Here is a 20097-nt window from a genome sequence, read left to right as displayed (position 1 = left end):
AAGAGACAGACGGACGCATATGCACACTAGACACTCAGCACTCATTGAGCGTGGAGTAGAGTCCATTCTGGTGTTTGTCTATTTGTTGGTTACTGTGTAGGAAAAGTGTGCTCTATGTGATGGGAGGCTGTGATAGAGTGTCATTCCATGGTTGGGAAATAAATCTTTTAGTTTTCCTTGACCATCCTTTTCCCCTACAAAACTAGGCCTTCTCCAAACCAAGATGGAGAATGAAGCCTGATTGGGTGTAAGGTTTGCTGAAACTGAAAGGTTATAGAGAGCTTGAGTTCTCCGAGCATAACAGGATAAGTAGCAAGAGATGAGTTATTCAAAGTAGGGGAAAGTACCAGCCTACTGGATCATGAGCTTGTTGCACTGGGTGAAACCTGCGAACCAGTGTTACAGCTCGAAATGAAATCTAAAAGACTATTTGAAAAGTCGAACCAAAGGCAATCTATAACCAATACACTTGAGCAAAAGGTCAAAGAGGTTGGGAAACTAGATAAAGTGGATTCCATCTCCTGCGATACATGGAAAATCAGATGAAGCCCAAATTTTAGATACTTAAAAGCCCTTGGTCCTAAAACCAATTATACAGAAAATGTAATTAAACTTGACCAAATTTGGAGGGGAGGTTTGTAAAAAGGTTGAGAGAGGGAAGAGCCATTGTACTTTGCTTTGCAGATGGATGCCCAGGCTTGTTTTGGTACTTTTACAGTTACAGTTCTAACATGCCACCTTCTGGCTGCTCAGAGCTCGCCTCTAGCATGCAGCAATAACAGAAATAGGGATGGTTTAGACAGCCACAGTAAACGCAGAGCGCCAGTGAAGCCGAGGGACTGCGCTAGGCTTTGGGCCTGAGCTGCCCGAGAAAGCCTCCAATAAGGGTGGGCTTGGACGGTTAGTTGCCAACTACCAGTGCCCAATCTCCCAACAGCCCTTCTTGCTAAAGGCAGTCCCCGCTTTTATGCCATTGCTTATGCTTTTGTAGGAATCCTCTACTGCAACTCCCTTCCCCTCCGCTGTGGTCACTTACTTGCGTTAAAAGGCAGCAGGGTGAAGGCCCTAAGTGTACATACAATACCAAACAAGACTGCTGGAAAGCTTGGCCTTTACAGAGAAGGTGGGAATCTGGAAGAGTATTCTTGACGTTTGGCGGGAGGGTGGGGTCAAGATGGGGATGCATGGAAGTAAGAAAGCGTACATTTACACTAGCCACATAGATGCTATGCTGGTAACGTTTTTGAAAGATTGTGCAGGAGAAATCAGAAAAAAAGATGTATGCATTTAGAAACGAGAAAGATCGGCCACAACCCCCCATGAAAACAGGCAAGTCTACTAATGGTTACAAGAATGCACACGCCTTTTTTGTGTAGGGAAGGTCTGAATTAGGACTGCTGTTTTAAATGTCACGTTGCAAGGTCTCCTCAAGCACTGCAGAAACCCAGTGGAATTCAAACGTTCTGCTCGGATTGGAAACACATGACAGCCTCGCCTGGCCACTTGACGCCGAGACTGATGGCAATGGTTTTAAAAAGGCACATCGCTCCCACGTGGGCCGCGGGACCCACTGCCCACACCCACTCGAGTTCTTTAAAGCTGCCAAAGGTACAGGACATTTCAGTCAAGCAACAAATCAGAAGATTATTCAGGCGCACGCGGGGTCAGAACTGGGTAAAGCGCCCAGCAGCCCTGACACAAACAAACGGGATTAAATCTCCAATTTCCTCGCTGACTCACCGTGTGAGTCACCGGCGCTGCAGCCTTTTCAAGATGTCTGCCAGCTCTCGGTACAGATCAAACAATACGTGACACGTCGAGGGCATTCTCGACAGTGACATTTCATCAGCTGTAGCTCGGCAGTAATGCTGTCTAGGCTAGGGAGAGGCGCCCTAAATCGAGATTCTCGAGATTCGCAGATCCCATGAAGAACAGACACTATACATATAAGGGATATGCACTGGGCTCTTTCATGTACAGGCAATCCACCTGTGATTTGCCCAGGATTTTCACGTGTACAAGTTCTCTACAGAGATGTAACAGACAGTGATCGGCGCAGGGATATTTGATGTACAGGCACTCTGCAGACGCATACAGGTCAACATTCTGTGACCAAAAATCTGTAGGAATTTTCAAAAGGAAAAGGAAAGTTTCAAAAATAGTCAGGCGAGGAGGTAATGATAGGAACAGGGCGCGTCAGCAACCCATGGTCATTGAATGAGCCCGCCGCCGCAGGTGCATTCAATGACAATGAGGCACCTGCCACGCCTTCTGCCACCACGCCAGCTCGGGGGAGCCCTTGAAAGACTCCCCCGAGCTGGCGTTGTGGGGGGCTAATGGCACCTTTTGTCAAAGGCACCCGTGGCGGAGGGACGCATTTAGCCCACCGCCATGGGTGCCTTTTACATCAAAAGCCTTCATGCCGCGTCTTCTCCTGCTACGCCAGCTCGGGGAGCCCTTGAAAGACTCACCCGAGCTGGCGTGGGCAAAAAAAGAAAATCGGTATTTGGTGCCAATAAATCGGTAGGCGATAGGACTGCTTAAAAAGCGGTATCCAAATGTGTACAAGGAGGGGGGTTTGTCCTGACTGGAGAAGTCTAAGCTAGCTGCAGTTTATTTATTGCCGTGTAAGTTTAGAGACAGTATACTATCTTTGGGTGTCACAATTTATATAGTTGCCAAAGATAGCAGTACATGAAAAACAACAGTAATCATCCACATGTGCTAGATCATTAGTTTATAAAAGACCAGCTTTTATTAAGTGGCTGTCCTTATTTATCCTACCGCCTAAATCGTCAGGGTTGGCAAGTATGCAGACGTGTCCTGCAATAGGCAAGGGACCCTCTACTCTGTGGCCACACTGCAGTGACATACTTGTGAAAAGCACTGAGGCCATTGACTTACAGGCACCCTGCATAGTTGTCCCCATGATGTGTGTGGGGCAATTACATGTATAGAACAGGAACATTTTCAGAGAGGTACCTGTGATATGCGCTGGGTAATTCGGTTGCAAGTTATGGACATGCACTCTTCAGAGAGGTAGGCGTTTGTTTTATTACTTGTATTGCGCACCAGCCCCAAAGGTATAAGGGCGCATTTCGTAAGACATCTTGCTTGGTTACAGAAAGTACAGTTACATAGTTAGAGTTACATGGACATGTATAAAATCTGGTATAGGATGTGGATAAGAAAAGATACTATATACAATTCTACTAAACATTATTACAGAGAGGAACATTGGGAAATGTGTTTTTACATAATGGATATAAGCAGAATACAGGATACAAGCAGAATACAGTTAATATGTTATGTACAGGTTATGGTAACACATTATTATATACATTGGTAAAGCAGAAGGTCGAGTGGAGTCATATATCAGATTACTGGTCTGAGTCTTTGAGACAACTAATGAGGTTCTGACGGAATTGTGGATAAGATTGAGCTTCACGCAGAGAAAGGGCTAAGGAGTTCCACAGTTGGGCTGCCTTAACCGGGAAGCTACATGCCCCAACTCTGGAGAGTTTAAATCTTGGAACCAGGAGGCAGTTGCTATTTGATAATCTGGTGGGTCTTCGAGGTTTTTCTAGTGATTCTTTCAGTAAGGTAACAGGGTGCCGCATTATTTAGGCATTTGTATGTGAGATGCCACTTTCAGCTGGATTTTATCCTGCGTCGATAACCAGTTATTAGTTCTCCTTATTTCCGAGATATGATCTCTCTTGGAAATACCGAGTGCTGCTCTAAGAGCATTGTTCTGAAGGCGCTGGATTTTCGGAATGATTTCTTTGTTGGGCCCCACAGTATAGAGAGTTACAGTAATCCAGCTTTGACAGAACAAGAGCTCTTGCCAGGGTAATGCAACTATTGTTGGACAGGAAGGGTTTACCTGCTCCGATTAATTTGCAGGTGTATGCTGAGGCAGATGCCATTGTATTGACCTGTTTCTTGAAGGATAGGGCCGAGTCTAGGTAGGAACCTAGAGTTTTAACCTCGCTAGCAACCGTAATGGGGTTGCTATCAATTTTAAATGTGAAGTATTTGGGTCCCAGTTGGAGGGTGTGCCCAAGATAATGATCTCTGTCTTGTCATCATTCAGGCATAATCCATGGGTGGCCATCCATGCCTGGATGATGATGTAGACCCTGTTCACCCAGGCCAAATCCTTTTCGAAATCACCAGTAAGCGGTAGGAGAATCTGAGTATCATCTGCATAGTTAGTGTAGGTGATATCAAGAAGGTCCAGATAATCGAACAGGGGCTTCGTGAAGATGTTATACAGGGTAGGAGAGACGCAAGAGGCCTGAGGGACTCTACAGGAGATGGGGATGGGGGCTGCAGTGGGGGAGAAGACTCTCATAGTCCTGTTAAGAAAGGATTCAATCCACACTATGGCTTCTTTGGAAAAGTGGGCTGCCGAGTTCAGATGTCTACAAAGGACCCCATGATCCACCAAGTCAAATGCTGCAGATCGGTCCAATAGCAGGAGGGCTGACTTTCCTTGATCTCTAAGCTCGTCAATTTGGGCTTTTAGGTCTATTAAGGCTGTTTTGGTCCCATGCTGGGGCCGAAAGCCTGACTGGCGAGCACCCAGCAGGTGGTTAGATTCCAGGTGTTTCTGTATTTGTAGGTAGGCCATTTTGTCTAAGATTTTTAGAAGAAATGGGACTGTTGTGATTGGGCGCTAATTAGTAGGGATGGCAGGGTCTAGTGTGTCTAGTGTCTGTTTTTTAAGTAATGGGCGCACCCAAGATTCTTTAAGGTTGCTTGGTATTGTGCCAGAAGAGAATGAAGCATTTATAAGCTTCGTGATAAAGGGAGCCAGGTCTCGGGCAGCATCTTTTATCAGTTGGGCAGGGCATTGATCTCCCTGACAGTTGGAAGGTTTGAGCGATAGAATAATTTTTTCGGTCTCTATGATGGAGACTTTGGTGAATTTAAGGGGGGGGGGGAACAGACTATCTGTATATGGTTTAGTAGAATTAATGGGGGATGTATTTGCGGTTAGTGATGCTTTTTTGTGTGCAATTTTAGCTTGTAGGGTTGCAACTTTGTCAGCTAGTGCATGCTGTATGTTAGAGCACCAAAGTTTATCTTTGACACAGTTGTCAGGTACTGGGATGGGGGCTTCTAATTCCTTGACGATAACAAAAAGTTCCTTTATGCTTGAATTGGCTTGTGCAATTCTGGCATTGTAGGTTTCGCGTTTAGCTGCAATTATTTCTCTTTTGTATAAGGTAGATAGTCTCCACGCTCCCTCACATTGTCTTCTTTTAGCTCGAAGGGTTTTCAGTTGTGGGGTGCACCAGGCGTTAAGGTGGGCTATGGGTTTACTTCGTCGCATTTTGAGAGGTGTGAGTTTGTCTAGAGAGGTAGACATGATTTTATTATATTTGTTCACCAGGGCCTCGGGACCCAGGTTTTCCGGTAAGGAGTTGAGAGTGGGGAGAATTAGTGGGAGTACGTTGTCGGGGGTAATGTTCTTTTTATTCCTAGTTGGTATGGGTGGGGCATTCTGGGTGGTGGTTTGGGTTTGTATTTTAGATTCTAGCGAGAATGTCACAAGGTGGTGATCTGTCCAGATTTGAGGGGAGATGGATGAGATAGACGCATTACAATTGTAATCTGCCACCCAATTAAGAGTTCTCCCTTTGATGTGGGAGGGCTGGAGCACTCTCTGAGTAAAGCCAAGGTCAGTTAGGATACTGGCCACACTTGAGGTGTGTAGGTATTTAGGGTCATTGAAGCCCAGGTGATGTCCCCTAGTAGGAGGACTTGAGAAGAGCTTTTAGTAGGAGGACTTCAGAAGAGCTTTTTAGGTCATTAGAGAGGATGGTGGAGATGTCCTCAAATGTTTCAATGGGACCTGGTGGTCTGTAGATTAGGTGGATTGTAATAGTCTGGGTCTTGTTGGAGAGTTTAGCTGCAAGATCTTCACATGAGGTAATATCAGGGGCAGGTACTAGCCTTATTTCCAGTTTGGATTTGGCAATAAGGGCTATACCTCCTCCGTGTGCTTCATTTCTGTCAGCTCTTAAGATGGTGTAGCCAGTAGGGATAGCCATCATGAGGGCAGGGCCTGTGGCGGCAGGTAGCCACGATTCTGTGATAGCCATGAAGTCATAGTTTTCAGATTGGATAAGATCAGATATTCCTGTGGCATGAGCGACCAAGGATCTGGTATTTATAAGGGCGCCTTTAAGCTTGGGGCTCATGATAGGGACTATGCATGATGTATCTGTGGGCTGGACCTTAGATGTGGTGATGAGGGTATTGGGGTTCATGTGGCGGTTGGTTTTCTGAGTAACTAGGTGAATAGATCTGTTAGTAGGTTCATAGAGTTTCAATAATCTAGAGCGTAGTCCGGTATTCCTGGTAGCTGTGTTACATAGGTACTTTGGGACTAGGCTCGAATTGGGGATATTTAAGTGCATCATAGTGGATGAGTTGTCTATCTCCAAATAGGCAGGATTGCCTCGAGGGTGAGGGCACAGCCCGGCAAGGCTCAGGAGGTTGAGAAGAGCGAGTGAGAAGCCAATGGCACAGATGTAGTGACTAGTAATTGGCATACTGGAGCACTTGAGTATAGTTTATCAACATGCAGAATTAATATAGTAGCACTTCCAAGTTAGCTGCGTAGTCTGAGCTGGCAATAGCATAGCTATGGAGAGTTGTTTCCCTAAGGTTGTTAAACACAGGAAATACACATTAACTATAGAGTTCTAAAGTAGGTAATATGCAACTACAATGCAGAAGTCAATCAGAAGCTAATACAAGTTGTATACAGAAAGCAATGCAAAAATCAATAGGATGCTAATGCATCTGCTAGGCGGCAAAGGCAATGAGGTTCTAATGTGGAGACAGCCAGGATAGTGCCAATGGCAGTGCCTAGGAGAGGATTACTTCAAGTAGATCTGGGTAATATGATAATGGCAGTGCTTAGAGGACAAGCTCAGATAAAGCTGGCAGTTACAATAAGCACTAGTGCAGTTGATAAGGTGGGAGCGGTCTGTTGGATTAGTGCGGGCTTGGAAGGATTTCAGAGTTCATCTTCTGGGTGCAGGCTGTGGGGCTATGAGGCTAGTCAAGTGATGCCTAGGTTTGCAGTGTGAAAGGCAAAGATGAGTAAAGTCAAATTCATATGGTAGTGGACCCAGTTGGTGGGGTGAGGCTATTCAAGTTCTAAGTAAACAGGCAATAATGATGACATCTTATAGGCATTCATGTGTAGAAGGTAAGCATACAGTGATGCAACATACGGTAAGGTGACATAGTATATGGTTACACTTTAACAGGTGCCGCCCTTGCAATACATGAATTAAGGATAATAGTAGAGTCATAAGCGTGGTAAGCGGGAGGCTATAGGAGCACCCTTCGAGTAATGTCACAGTGTATATTAGTCGGAGTGGCTAAATATGAGTTCCGGAGCAGGCAGAGGCCTCAGTTGTAAAGTATAGGACAGAGCCACTAGATATTGTGCGTTACCGCACTGCATGATGTGGCGGCCATAGTACTTACGGCTGGTGGGCAGCTCGTAGGAACTGAGCACTGGCGTAAGCGCGGACGGTGATGTGCAGGGCGAGAAACTGTGGAAACACGAGCCTTCACCCGTTCTTTCATTCAGAATGGGATCCCATTGCGTTTAAGGATCATATGGCTGGTCCGTTAGGATGATTGAAAGGGGTACAGTATGGGCAGCACCGGCACAATCGGTGCAAACAGGGGTAAACAGGGGCCTTATGAGGGCCGTCGGCGTATCCACCTGCCGGCAGAAGTTTATTGCTTTAAATAATGCTCTTTCCTAGCAACGAGGCAGCAGCCTCGCTTTTGCGCCACGCTGCGCCCGGCATCAAAGGATCAGGCAAAGAAGGTCAGGCATGGGTTTCCGTGCTTGATTTTGGGAAAAATGCTGCAAATCCGAGGCAGCTCGAGTCCAGCCCGGGTGGTGCAGCCTTACCCAGTACTGTGCTCAGCACAGCACAGCACAGTTGGGCCTCGTGAATCCGTGGTCACTACACGTTGATCGCTGCACGAGGGGCAGGCAGGGCCACGTGTGGGTGTGATCGTCTGTGAGGAGGGGCTCCTGCCCTCTCCTCCGTGTGGCTGCTGGATGGCCTGAGAGGTGCAATATGTAGACACTCGGCAGAGACGTAACCATGATATGCACTGGGCTCTTTGATGTACAGGTAATCCACCTGGGATTTGTCCAGGATTTTCACTTGTACAAGCCCTCTGCAGAGATGTAACAGTGATCTGCGCAGGGATATTTGATGCACAGGTGTCCTGAGATGGGCAAGGGGCCCTCTACTGTGTGGCTACACTGCAATGACATACTTGTGAAAAGCACAGAGGCCTTTGATGTAGAAGCTCCCTGCATAGTAGGTGTCGCTGTGATGTGTATTGAGCAATTGCATCTATAGAACAGGAACCTTTTTCAGAGAGGTACCTGCGACATGCCCTTGGTATTTCGATTGCAAGCTATGCACATGCACTCTTCAGAGAGGTAGTTGTAATATGTAGACACTCGGCAGAGACGTAACCATGATATGGATTGGGGGCCATTGACGTGCAGGTAACACTGCATATTCATTTGTGCTGGGCAATTGCACAGCGCATTTGCAGAGAACTACCTGCTATATGTACTGGGTAATTCAGTGTACAAGCACTGCACAAAGATGTCTCCAGTAGTATACCAAGGATCATTACATGTACGGTTGCTCTGCACAGGGCTACCAGTGATATGTGCAGGGATGTGCAAGCACTCCGCAATGATGTATCCAGTAATACACCCAGGATAACTAGATGTACGGCTGCTCTGCACAGTGATATGCGCAGGGTAATGCGATGTACAAGCACTCCACAAAGATGTCTCCAGTAATATACCCAGGATATTAACATGTATGGCTGGTCTGCACTGTGATATGCGCAGGGTAATGCGATGTACAAGCACTCCACAAAGAGGTCTACCAGGATATTTACATGTATGGCTGCTCTGCACTGTGATGTGCGCAGCGTAATGTGATGTACAATCACTCCACAAAGATGTATCAAGTAATACACCCAGGATATTTACCTGTACGGCTGCTCTGCAAAGGGATACCAGTGACCTCTATTGAGGATTCTCAAACACAGGTGTAGCCTCCATCTTTGCTTACCATATGATGAAACCTATTGCATTGTGATACTTATGCCTCTCTTACACTATACAGGATTCTCGAATCTAGGTGTAGCCTACATCTCTGTTTAATATACGCTTAAACCTACTACATTGTGAAACCCAGGTACATTGGTATAGGACTGAATTCTAGACCTGTACAAATATTGCACTACCCGAACTATTTCGCAGCTTACAGTACGTATATCTCACACCACTAGTGTGGACACAGGCCGCAGGCACAGCCATGCAACCATGCACTGTAGAATACTGCTATGGCTAAGCACATCCGGTCTTGCAACACACAGCCGTCCATACTGAAACACCTGACGTACCTCAACACCTCTGCCACTAGCATACAGTGACTACCATCCCCCCGCAAGGAACTCGGTATAGCTTGCCACACTTCGACTCTCTATACAATAGCAATATATCGAAAACCCTCAACAGCGCCCACCCACGTGCCTGTCCTCTCTTTGGGCTGCTTAGTCGAGCCTAGCCAGCCGCCCAATTCTTAGAATGGCAAAATGCACACACGCATCTCCTAAACTAAACCCCTTAGAATGTTCACCACATTGACTATGGTCACCGAGGGCTTTCCCACCAGAAGGTTCCCACTCCATGGAGTCCCAGCTCCCACGCCACACTTGCACCAGCCTCCTGCTGCTGCAGTCGCTCCTTCACGCTCAGGTTTCGCCGCTCTCTCTCATATTCCTAGGCTGGTCTCCTTTTATACTCCTTCAGCTCCTTGACAGGCTGCAGCTGTGGATGTCCAATCAGCCCTGCCTGACCACAATTAACAGGAAATGCCTGACCTTTACAGCTCCTGGCAGGCAATACCAGAGTGGTGAAAAAGTGTAGTCTTCATTGGTCTTAGTTGCCTCTTCTTCATCCCAGTATTGTCAAGTGTCAAAAGGGGAGAAAAGAGGGGAACTGGCTTATAACGGGCCCACAGAGATGGAGGAAAGGTTGGGTTGGTCATTACTAGGAAAAGGAGAGATACGTCTCGCCCAAGGGCACACCATTCTTTTTCATCCTTGTTTGACATTTGTCATTTTTCCTAAAGTTATTCTGTCCAAAGGAAATAGGGTTACAATATCCCACAAAGGTTTTGGGGGACAAGGGTTCATCATGAACTGGAAAGGGGTAATACCATGTTTCACGTGAGGATCCTTCCTTTCCATTACCCAAGAACCCTCCACCCAGGTGATCCTCCCTCGCTTCTCTACCCCCAGGGTTAGCATCTAAGAGCAGTGGTCTTTCCCTGGCCGCCTTTGCAGGGGATCACAGGTAAATAGATGCGAGGACGCCCTCAGGTTTCTCACACCTCACAAACCCAAACTGGCTTTAGAGGAGCAGTGGGGCAGCAGCTGCCCAGCACTAGGAATTACCGTGGAACAATCCCGAAACCTCTGGACTAGGACTTACTTGATCTAGGAGGGAAAGAGAACAACCAACCACATGGAAACGATGGAGGCTTGTAAACAGGGTGGTGCTATCTGCCTGCATGAGCATTTCCATGGGAGTCCCTAGCCCAAAAGGGAAGGAGAGGAGAAGAGCTGGGACTAGACAGACAGATTGGACCAGGGAAGCAGAACGACAGAACAGAAAATGACAGAACAGGAATAAAGAAATGAGACAAGCGTAGGGAGAGGACGGTGAGGAAAAGGTTGAAATACTACCATCAGGAGAAAAGGGGGTCTGGCCAATTGGAATACCCTAGAAAGTTCCTGAGGGAATACTAAAGACAGGACCAGACAGTAGCGTACCCTGGCTATAGTGAATTGGCACTGCAATAAGACTTGTTGGAGTGGGGTGACTGGGCTAGGGAGCTGGGAACACCCTCAAAGGTTGAGGAAAATGTGCACAGTGATCCCACCTAGACTGCAGGCACCAATTGCCTGTTTTGGAACCCCATTTTTGTAATGGAAACTAAAACCGGGTAACATGGTGCTTCAGACCTGCACACATCAACACAACAGTTTTACGAATCAGCCTCTTCCTCTATCCCACTAACAGTTCTGCCACCTATCTTTTATAGATCCACGCACAGCAAACCCCCTCTGCCCCTCCCCCCTCCACCATTATTAGCAGAATATTTTTTTTTTACCGGAACACTTGCCTTACCTTAAAAAAAGGCACCCTTTAATTCAAGATACTGGGCTTGAAGGCTAAATGAGAACAGAATCTAATCAACCACAATCTGAAGATGCTACGTAGCTGCATGGACACCACGGTTTAAAAGTCCTATTCGCTCAATCAAAATCACCTGCCCCTTAATTGCGTAGAGTAAGTTTCACCAACGGCACATTCCTCATGCGAGCCAAGACTGACAATGAATCAGGTGAGAATTAGTCAATGCGAGGAACTTGGAGCCACTAAGAAGTCAAGTAGTGAGCATACAAGAGAAGTTGCAGGCTCTACATGTTCATGCAGCCGGGAACTGTCCCACAAAACTGAAAAACAAAGACCTGCAAAAAGCAATGAATGTAAAGCAAGATTAAGGAATCCCTCCTGTACCTATACACTATGTTCCCCAAACACCCTGCCCCACAAACACAGATAGACGAAACCCATAAGAAGCAGGTGGGATTAGCAGAACGGGTCTGTGGAGGGGGAAAAACAAAAGCACTGTGCATATGGGATTACTGTGCACTTTTCAGTAATAATTCCACTACCACTGAAAGACTGATCATGTATAAATGTTTTGAACTAAACAAACCCAACCAAAAGGGGCAACTGTGCTAAACAAAATCAATGAAGAAATGATTAAAAGCATTGAAAAAAAGGGCATGACATGAAGGACTGCCCAGCAAATGAGAAGTCCTGTAACTTTAGTCAATCACTGGACACAAATGCCCAAAGCCAAACTTGCACACACATCAGGCAAGTAGCCAATCTCTTAAATAGGCTGCACAATGAGAGCTCAAGTGAACCTGGTTATCCGCACACTTTCATGCCATCGGTTAATTAAAAGTATGTTAGTAAAGATGTTCGCCACGACTTACCACTGAGCACATCAGGGCTGATGTAGGCTGGGCTCCCCCTCTGGTCTTTCAAAAGATCGTCCTCACTTACGAGATGCTTGCCCAGGCAGAAGTTAGTTACCGTTATTCGATGCGTCCTGTGAAGAACATATAAAAAATATTCAGCATCAAGTCTCCCAATCCTTTCTTCAAGTAAAATCAGGACTGCCACCAAAAGGCTTATTCAAGCACCGTGGAATGTCCCCATCCGTAAACTATCCAGTTCCTAGTTTATCACGGGGATAACCAGGAGTCCCCACACGTGCACAACAACACTTTATAAAATTGGCACATCTCTACATGCCTGCAGGGACACCCCAATGGCATATCTGCAATGCGTAATGCTACAGAATATGTGCACGTGCCACCTGGTCAATAGTGTTTGCTAGTGCAACCCCTCCATTTCCCGTACGTGTCTCACTGGATGTGGCTTAGTTTTAGCTGACTCATCAAAACCAGGCACAATCCATCTAAGTACACAGATGACGTGGCCATCCAATATCCTCACAGCACCTCATGGAGTGCTACCACATGTGAATGGGTGGTCTTCAAATTTAAGATGGCAGAAACAAACAAAAAATGTGAAAAGAAAAATCATCAGGCAAAGTAGTTTTGCTCAGTAATGTTCTGCTATGGCCAAGCTTTGAATGAGCCAGTCACTAGATAACATTTCTTACCGCTAGCACTCAGTAATGTTCTTTCCGATGGATGTTGCTCCCATGGATTTCTCATTACTCTCCCTACCTGCCCCACTTGTCATATAGCTAGTACACCTTGGGTCTGTGGTACGTCAGCATCAGAGTGCTAGGGAAAAGGGCTGACAATAGCCACCCAGGAGAGCCCAGGTCTAGTAATGCCATGTGACTTGCAGTGTCACATAAAAGTAGACACAGGCCAACAAGGTAAGACCACAAGAAAGGGTCAACTAGTCTCAATCGGTGGAATCCGGAACTCAGGAATCCTGCATCACACAGCCTGGCACGAGCAGAATTACTTCACTGCCAAAGCGACCAGTTGCCAAACTAGTCGCTAGTATCACACAGTTCAGTTTCAAATATATAGCATTTCAGGAAATCCATATAAAGCGTAAACACACTGCAGCACACAGACCACATAGCGATCTTGCATACTATGTTTCAGTTAGGAACCCTGTGCATCGCTCCACTAGTCCAACCTACTACACATCCAAATCCAGTGAGACATCGCCAGTAACCCATTACCAAATTGCACAAAGTCCAATAACAAATATTCATACTATCCCATTGCCACATGTGTACATACGCAGACACGTCCAGTCTTGTCTTAACTATTCACCCAAAGACTGCCCTAACATGAACACAATATGCTGAAGCACACCCTCCTCACATTCCCTTATTGCATGCACACAATCACGTACATGAAACTAAGTGTTCCACTCACAAATGTTTACACTCTAATCACATGCTCCATTCACTTCACTCACACAACTCAGTTACAAGCACTCCATTCAGTCGCAATCCTTTCATGAATGCCACTCGCGTTACACAACAGTCACCACCCACATGACTAATACATGCTCCACTTTCATCTGTGAAACCTCACTGGTTCAAGCAATCAAGCCTACTCTTCTGCAACTGGGTTTTACTTCAGACCCAAAATGTTTGGCAAATATCCCAGGTAGGGCATGCCATGACAGCCAAGGCAACCAAGTTTCTAACCCTCAGCATTAATGTGGCTCCATCATAGCCAGGGGTTCAAGAACCCCTGGCTAGCCTCTGGTCTAGTTATTTAAGGGCATTGCTGGAATATTACGTCTGGATTACTTGTGGGGCGGAGCATCTTTCCTGCAGAGCTTGCAATCTTCTGTACTCCCAACAGCCACTTTTTGACTTGCCCAGAATGGAACTCCAGGCAGACTGGTGAGTGCTGTCAGATCATGCATCTTCTAACGAACTGGTTAGTGGTTTGGTGCGTGCCACACACACAGTAAATCTTCTTGCTCACCCACGAGTAGTGGTTAGCTTTCCCAAAGGGCAGCATCTTTAATGGAATGTGCTTGTTGGTGACTAAGCAGCAGAGCAATATCATCTCAATTAAACGACGTGCTTCCTTTCACATAGTGAAAACCGGCTACTCTTCATTTCTGAAAACAGGCATCACCCTGGCTGTATGCAAGGGTGGACTGGACTACCGGGAACTCTGGAGATTTCCCGGTAGGCCTCTGCATCCTGGACCTCGTGTGGTATTTGCAATTTTACCCATAGGAAAAGGGGTGGTCTTGCTAAAAATGTGTGATATGAGGCCACTTTTTAAAATTATTTCCAGGGCCTCTTGGTTCCCAGTCCACCTCTGGCTGTATGTCAAACACTAACAAAGAAGAAAATCTCGCTCCACGTTATATGCCATCTGCTATAGGTGTGTATGGCCTTGGATGCTGTTGGCAGTCTCAGTATGCAGGGACACAGTTCTGGGATTCAGATGGCACGTAATCGGACAATATATAAGGAATAACGGTGGCCTATATATTGCATGTTCGTATGCAAATATTGTTACAAACATAACGCAACATTATCGTGAATAGCATAGCAAAGCAGAAAGAGGGTAAGCATGGCATCCCTTTGCATGATCCAGCAAACCGAAAAGAGTATTGCAGCAAAGCTTACTCGCACAGTACAATATAATAAGAGCCAGCCACATCGTCATCCAAGTCGCGGGGGGCTGGGGAGTCTTGTTTTCACTTCACAGGCTCATCCTGTACGCAGCTTCCCCAGTTGGACTGGACACGGTAGAAGGGAGAAGGCAGGCTCTCCCCTGAGGCATTTAATAATCAGATCATGGCAGGGCTGCAGAGAGCGGGCCTGGGGAAAGTAAACGCAGCCTTGCGTCAGCAGCTCTTCCTCTGTGTGACTCATTCGGCCCTTCTGGCGCCAGATCATGTTTTCTCCTCTCCCTTTTCTAGGAATCCGCTCGGCTGCCTCCCACTCTTTCAGATCCTCTGCCTTAGTCTCCCACTTGCAGGAAAGTCCTTTCACTTCTTCCACAAGACCGCGACCATGTGGTCTAGGGCAGCAGGATGGCTTCCTTTTCTGCACTTTGCGATAGTTTCCCAGAAATAGCACAGATCAGGAACATTTCATCATTAATGGAGTACACCAGCATGCCTGCTCCTAGAGAGAAAGGTTCAGTGTTCAGCAGCTTGATGGGACATCTTTGAACCATCTAATATTCCATTTTACATTTATTTTCAGTCCACAATAGTCGAAATTGAAAGGTCGGAACTCCAATGCTTCCGACTCTGCTGAAAGGGTGTATAAATGGGCCCGAGGTTAGGGTTGAGGCTGTGATTTTGCATTTTCCCTGGTGGTTTCTTGACTTTTCCCTGACTAGTGCTGATCTTCTGCACACGGCAGCAACGCTGAGCACCAGAGAATCCTTGCGTATCTCAGACACTGAGGTGAGCACATTAAGACTAGAGTGCACCAGTAAATTGACAGATCAACACAGGTCTGCGAGTTACTGGGATTGTGGCTTGCCCCTTACTAACAAATTGTTCTACAAAGATTGTTAGTAATTGGGACAGGTACACTGGTTTGCCTGCTCCCATAGCTGGATAAATGTTGCAGCTACAGTGTCTCCTGGGACCCTTCACTGGTGCTGCCACTCGACTGCTAGGAACCTGAAGCAGTTGCCACAAGAGGCCTCTGGAGAGCCTGAAACTGAAAGCATCGCTATCTCGAACACCGAGTCTCAAGCGAACACTGGGCTACACATCAGGGCCAGTATCCCATTCCATCAATCGGCTAGAAGCTTTATTCCCAGTAAGAAATGATTGTTGTGGTTGAGGTAAAACAAAGCTTAATTATAGACCCTACTGCTCTGAGAGACAACAAAACAGATTTTGATCCTGGGTACAGATGCAAAGCTGAAAAAAAGCCTTCTTGATTGGAGGCGCAAGGACACCGGTCCCCGGCCATGTGAAAACAATTGGGCGTCATTTTTTACCCCAATCTGAATTACGTGTCCCATCTGAATTGTACCTACATGACCCAGCTCCTGTGTCAGATTCGTCCATACATTGTCCGAGGGAAATAGAGCACTAAACGCAGCTGCCACTATCAATACAAGGCTAGACTATTGTAATGGGACGTTGGTTAGTACTTCACAAGCTAATGTAAAAAAGGCTCCAGACCATGCAGAATGGTGCAGTTAGAGCCATATGTGGTTTAAAGCACCAAGACCACGTTACTCTTGCCCGCAGGGAGCTGCACTAGCTCCCTGCCCACGAGAGAATTCATTATAAAGCATTAAATCTGGTTTACAATTGCCTGGCTGATGACGCCCCGATTTACCTTGGCTCACGGATTAGGAGACTGCCTTTCCGCCGCACACTGCGATCTAACAGAGGACTTACTGATGCAGCCACGCTTTCTATTAGAGAGGTAAGGAAGCTCCAGTTTTACCTCATGGACTCCGGAGGGCTTGGAATGCACTGCCACAGTCACTCAGACAGCTTCCATCAGTAGCACAATATAAGAAAGCACTTAAGACTCACCTGTTTGACGGGGGAGGAGAGTAGGAATTTTGACGTTACTATACTACCCTGTGCTACCTTGATGTTCTATGTTTGTACTGTTCTGTGAGTGCCCTGAGGCCTGCAGGCGTGTTGGCGCTATAAAGAAATTCAGTACAATAGCTTACTAAGTTGGCGCCCCCATCCATGCCTATCTACCCCTCTCTTCACATGGGGGTGATATGCATCACTACATAACATACAATGGGCCTCATTACACGGACGGCGGTAAGGGTTTACCGGTAAGGGTACCAGTGCCGGTAAACCCTTACCGCCTTACAACGAGGTCCCTTTGTGGGACCCTACCTTAACGGCTGATTTTACCAGCCGTTAAGGACGGGACCCGCAAAGGGACCTAGGAGGTAATTACGGTACCGCAATTTAAGTATCTTCAGGTAGTCTTCCCTAAACAGAAATGGGACCACTGTTACTGTTGCACCCAAGTATTACATTCCATCGAAAAGCCTCTCCTATATCTCCTCGTCGCACCCCAGATGTCGGGGGCAATACCTCAGATATATCCCAGTTTATTTTTAGCCCCAATATCTCCTCAAAGCACTGTACATCGCGGACTAAAAGGTTCAGTTTAGGATTCTTTACATATAGTAGCACCAGTCATCTGCGTAAAGCGAAATTACAGAGACGTGCTAGTAGACCTTGACACCTCTGTGGGCATGGTATTGCCATATGTAACATGGCAGTGGCTCCAAGTCAAAAAGAATAGGCGACAGGGGAACATCCTTGCCTAGTACCTCTCGTTCGTGATATAGTGCCGGAAACAATCTGATTGGTCAGCACCTAAGCCCTAGGAGTTGTATAAAACAGCTCAGCCCATTGTAAAAATACTACCAACAGCCCTAACATGTGCAATACTTCTATTAAGAATGGCCATTTCACAGAGTTAAAGGCCTTCTCAGCGTTAATAGAGGCATCCATGATGGGTAACTACCACCCATCTTTACACTCTACAATCACCACATCTTCTCTTCTTACTTCAGCAGTTTAAAGCAGCCTCAGAGTAGGTTAAATCATTATAAAAGTAAATCGCATAACATCAGGATGCCTCCATCCCACTCATGCCGTTTCCCAATTTGTAATCTCCTGCCCCTTGCGTTCACATTCAGCACTTTAAAACATTTCAGGGCTGTTTAAGCGCTATACAAAAGACCAACTGTGGGAGGTGGGAGGGTAAGAGGAACGCAACGTCCTTTGGTATGAGAAGCCAAGCCGTAGGGGACTGGGATTGTCCGGCCGTTACTCAAAAAGTAGCCCAGATGGAGCAGGATTCCCTGGGATCACCCACTCCAAGACGCAGTGTCTATTTTCTCTGAGCCAAACCCTTTGGAAAGGAACTCCAAGTTCTGGATACCTTGGCAGAAAAAGGGAAGAGACTGCGATGAGGATTATTACCCAAACAGTGAACATTTGGTGGACCAAACTTCTTGAACTGGGCACGTTTGGGGAAATGCACATCTCCCAAACTGTGCAGTCTGTGGAAGGAACAAGTTACTTACCTGTAACTGTTGTTCTCCAGCATGGGTCTGGCATGGATTCACATGCTCATGAATATTCCCCGTCAGGCTGGGAATCCTCGGTAAAGAAAAATCAGTATCAGTTTTGTTTCTGATCTGTCTTTCGTAGTAGTAACCAATCACTGATCTCTGCGTCATACTGACCACAGCCAATGACTGCCATCTCCCTAAGCCCCGCCTCTGGCAGCCATCTTCAGATTTGGTAGCACGTGAAGTGGCAGTATGACCAAGTGAAGAGCTGCAGAGGGGTAGGCGGGAGGGTTCGCATGTGAATCCATGCCAGACCCATGCTGGAGAACAACAGTTACAGGTAAGTAACTTGTTCCTTCTCCAGCATGGGGTCTGGCATGGATTCACATGCTCATGAATATAAGAATACATAGCAGTACACACATGCACAACCACGGGAGGTGGCAAAAGGCTCAACATTAAGCAATACAAAAAACTCAACATTAAGCATCTCTTACCTCCTCACCAGGCTCACCTTAAGCGAACAGGTTGCGCAGCACTGCTTGGCCGACCCTGGACTCCTCCCTGGAATCCCGATCGACGCAGTAGAATCTCGTGAAGGTGTGCGTCGACCTCCACGTAGCAGCCCTGCAGATGTCCAGCAGGGGCACACCAGATAGGAACGCCGTAGTAGCAGCGATCGCTCTGGTCGAATTGCTCTCGGACGGCCTGGCAGCGGTCGGTTAGCCAACCGGTGGCAGTGCATGATGCAGCCGGAGAGCCATCTGGAAATAGAAGACTTCGAGAGAGCCTTCCCTTGATTCACAGGTCCAAGTTCACGAATAGCTGTGATGTCCTCCGAAAACTCTTTGTGCGATCCACGTAGAACTTCAGCGCTTTAGCCACATCCAGCGAGTGCAAAGTCCTCTCGGCCGGCGGCGAAGGAGACGGGAAGAAAACAGCTAACACCAGGGGCTCGTTAAGATGGAAGTCCGACGGCACCTTGGGCATAAAGGAGGGGTGCGTCCTAAGCACCACCCTCGAGGCATGGAAAGTCAAGTACGGTGCTTTGCAGGATAGGGCCTGGATCTCTCCCACTCGTCGTGCAGAGGTAATGGCCACCAGGAATGCAGTCTTCCACGACACAAACTTCATCTGTGCGGAGTGCATCGGCTCGAATGGGGGCCCCATGAGCCTGGTCAGCACCACATTAAGTTCCCACGCCTGGGCCTTCACCGGCAGGAACGACCGGAACAGTCCTTTCATAAACTCTTTTACCAGTCGATGGGACCACAGGGACGTCCGTCCTGTGGTTCTGGTATATCTGGAGATCGCCGCCAGATGAATCTTAATGGAGGCATGGGCTAGCCCAGCCTTTGCCAGCGATAGCAGGTACGGCAGCACTTGAGGGGCCGTAATCCGTAGTGGGTTGATCTTCTGTGTTCGGCACCAGATAGAGAACCTCTTCCACTTGTGACCGTAGCATTTGAGAGTCGAGGACGCCCTGGCCTTTGCAAGAACCTCTCTGCAGTCGGCCGGTATATCGTACCCTCCAAACTGTAGCGCTGCAGGAGCCAAGCTTGCAGGTTCAGCGACGCCGGGTTGTGGTGGAAGATGGAGCCTCCTTCTCTGGAGAGAAGATCTGCGTCCGCCGACAGCTTGATGGGAGGGGACGTTGACAAGTCCAGAAGGTCCGGGAACCAGATCTGCCTCAGCCACGCCGGTGCGACGAGGATCATCCTGCACCGGGACCTCTTGAGCTGGTTGATGAGTCGAAGAAGCAACAGCGGGAACGCATACAGGTATAGGCCGTCCCAGGGGAACGAGAACGCATCGCCCATGCTTCTCGGCTGGGGAAACCTGCTGGTGAACCTCTGGCACTTCGAGTTC

The 20097-nt window shown here is 47.3% G+C and overlaps 1 protein-coding gene across 8 annotated transcripts in view; it reads right to left on the bottom strand.

Moving 5' to 3' along the window:
• STK40 (serine/threonine kinase 40) overlaps positions 1 to 20097 on the bottom strand; it is an 856346-nt gene that overhangs the window by 226353 nt on the left and 609896 nt on the right. For all 8 annotated transcript variants that reach the window (XM_069622689.1, XM_069622690.1, XM_069622691.1 and 5 more), the window contains one exon: positions 12160 to 12275. In XM_069622689.1, the coding sequence (XP_069478790.1) occupies positions 12160 to 12275 (116 nt within the window). The remainder of the gene's footprint in view (positions 1 to 12159; positions 12276 to 20097) is intronic.

This window comes from Ambystoma mexicanum, chromosome 11 (genome assembly GCF_040938575.1).
Source record: "Ambystoma mexicanum isolate Mex_15411 chromosome 11, UKY_AmexF1_1, whole genome shotgun sequence".
Classification (NCBI taxonomy): domain Eukaryota; kingdom Metazoa; phylum Chordata; class Amphibia; order Caudata; family Ambystomatidae; genus Ambystoma; species Ambystoma mexicanum.
This window is presented reverse-complemented; position numbering and strand designations above follow the sequence as displayed.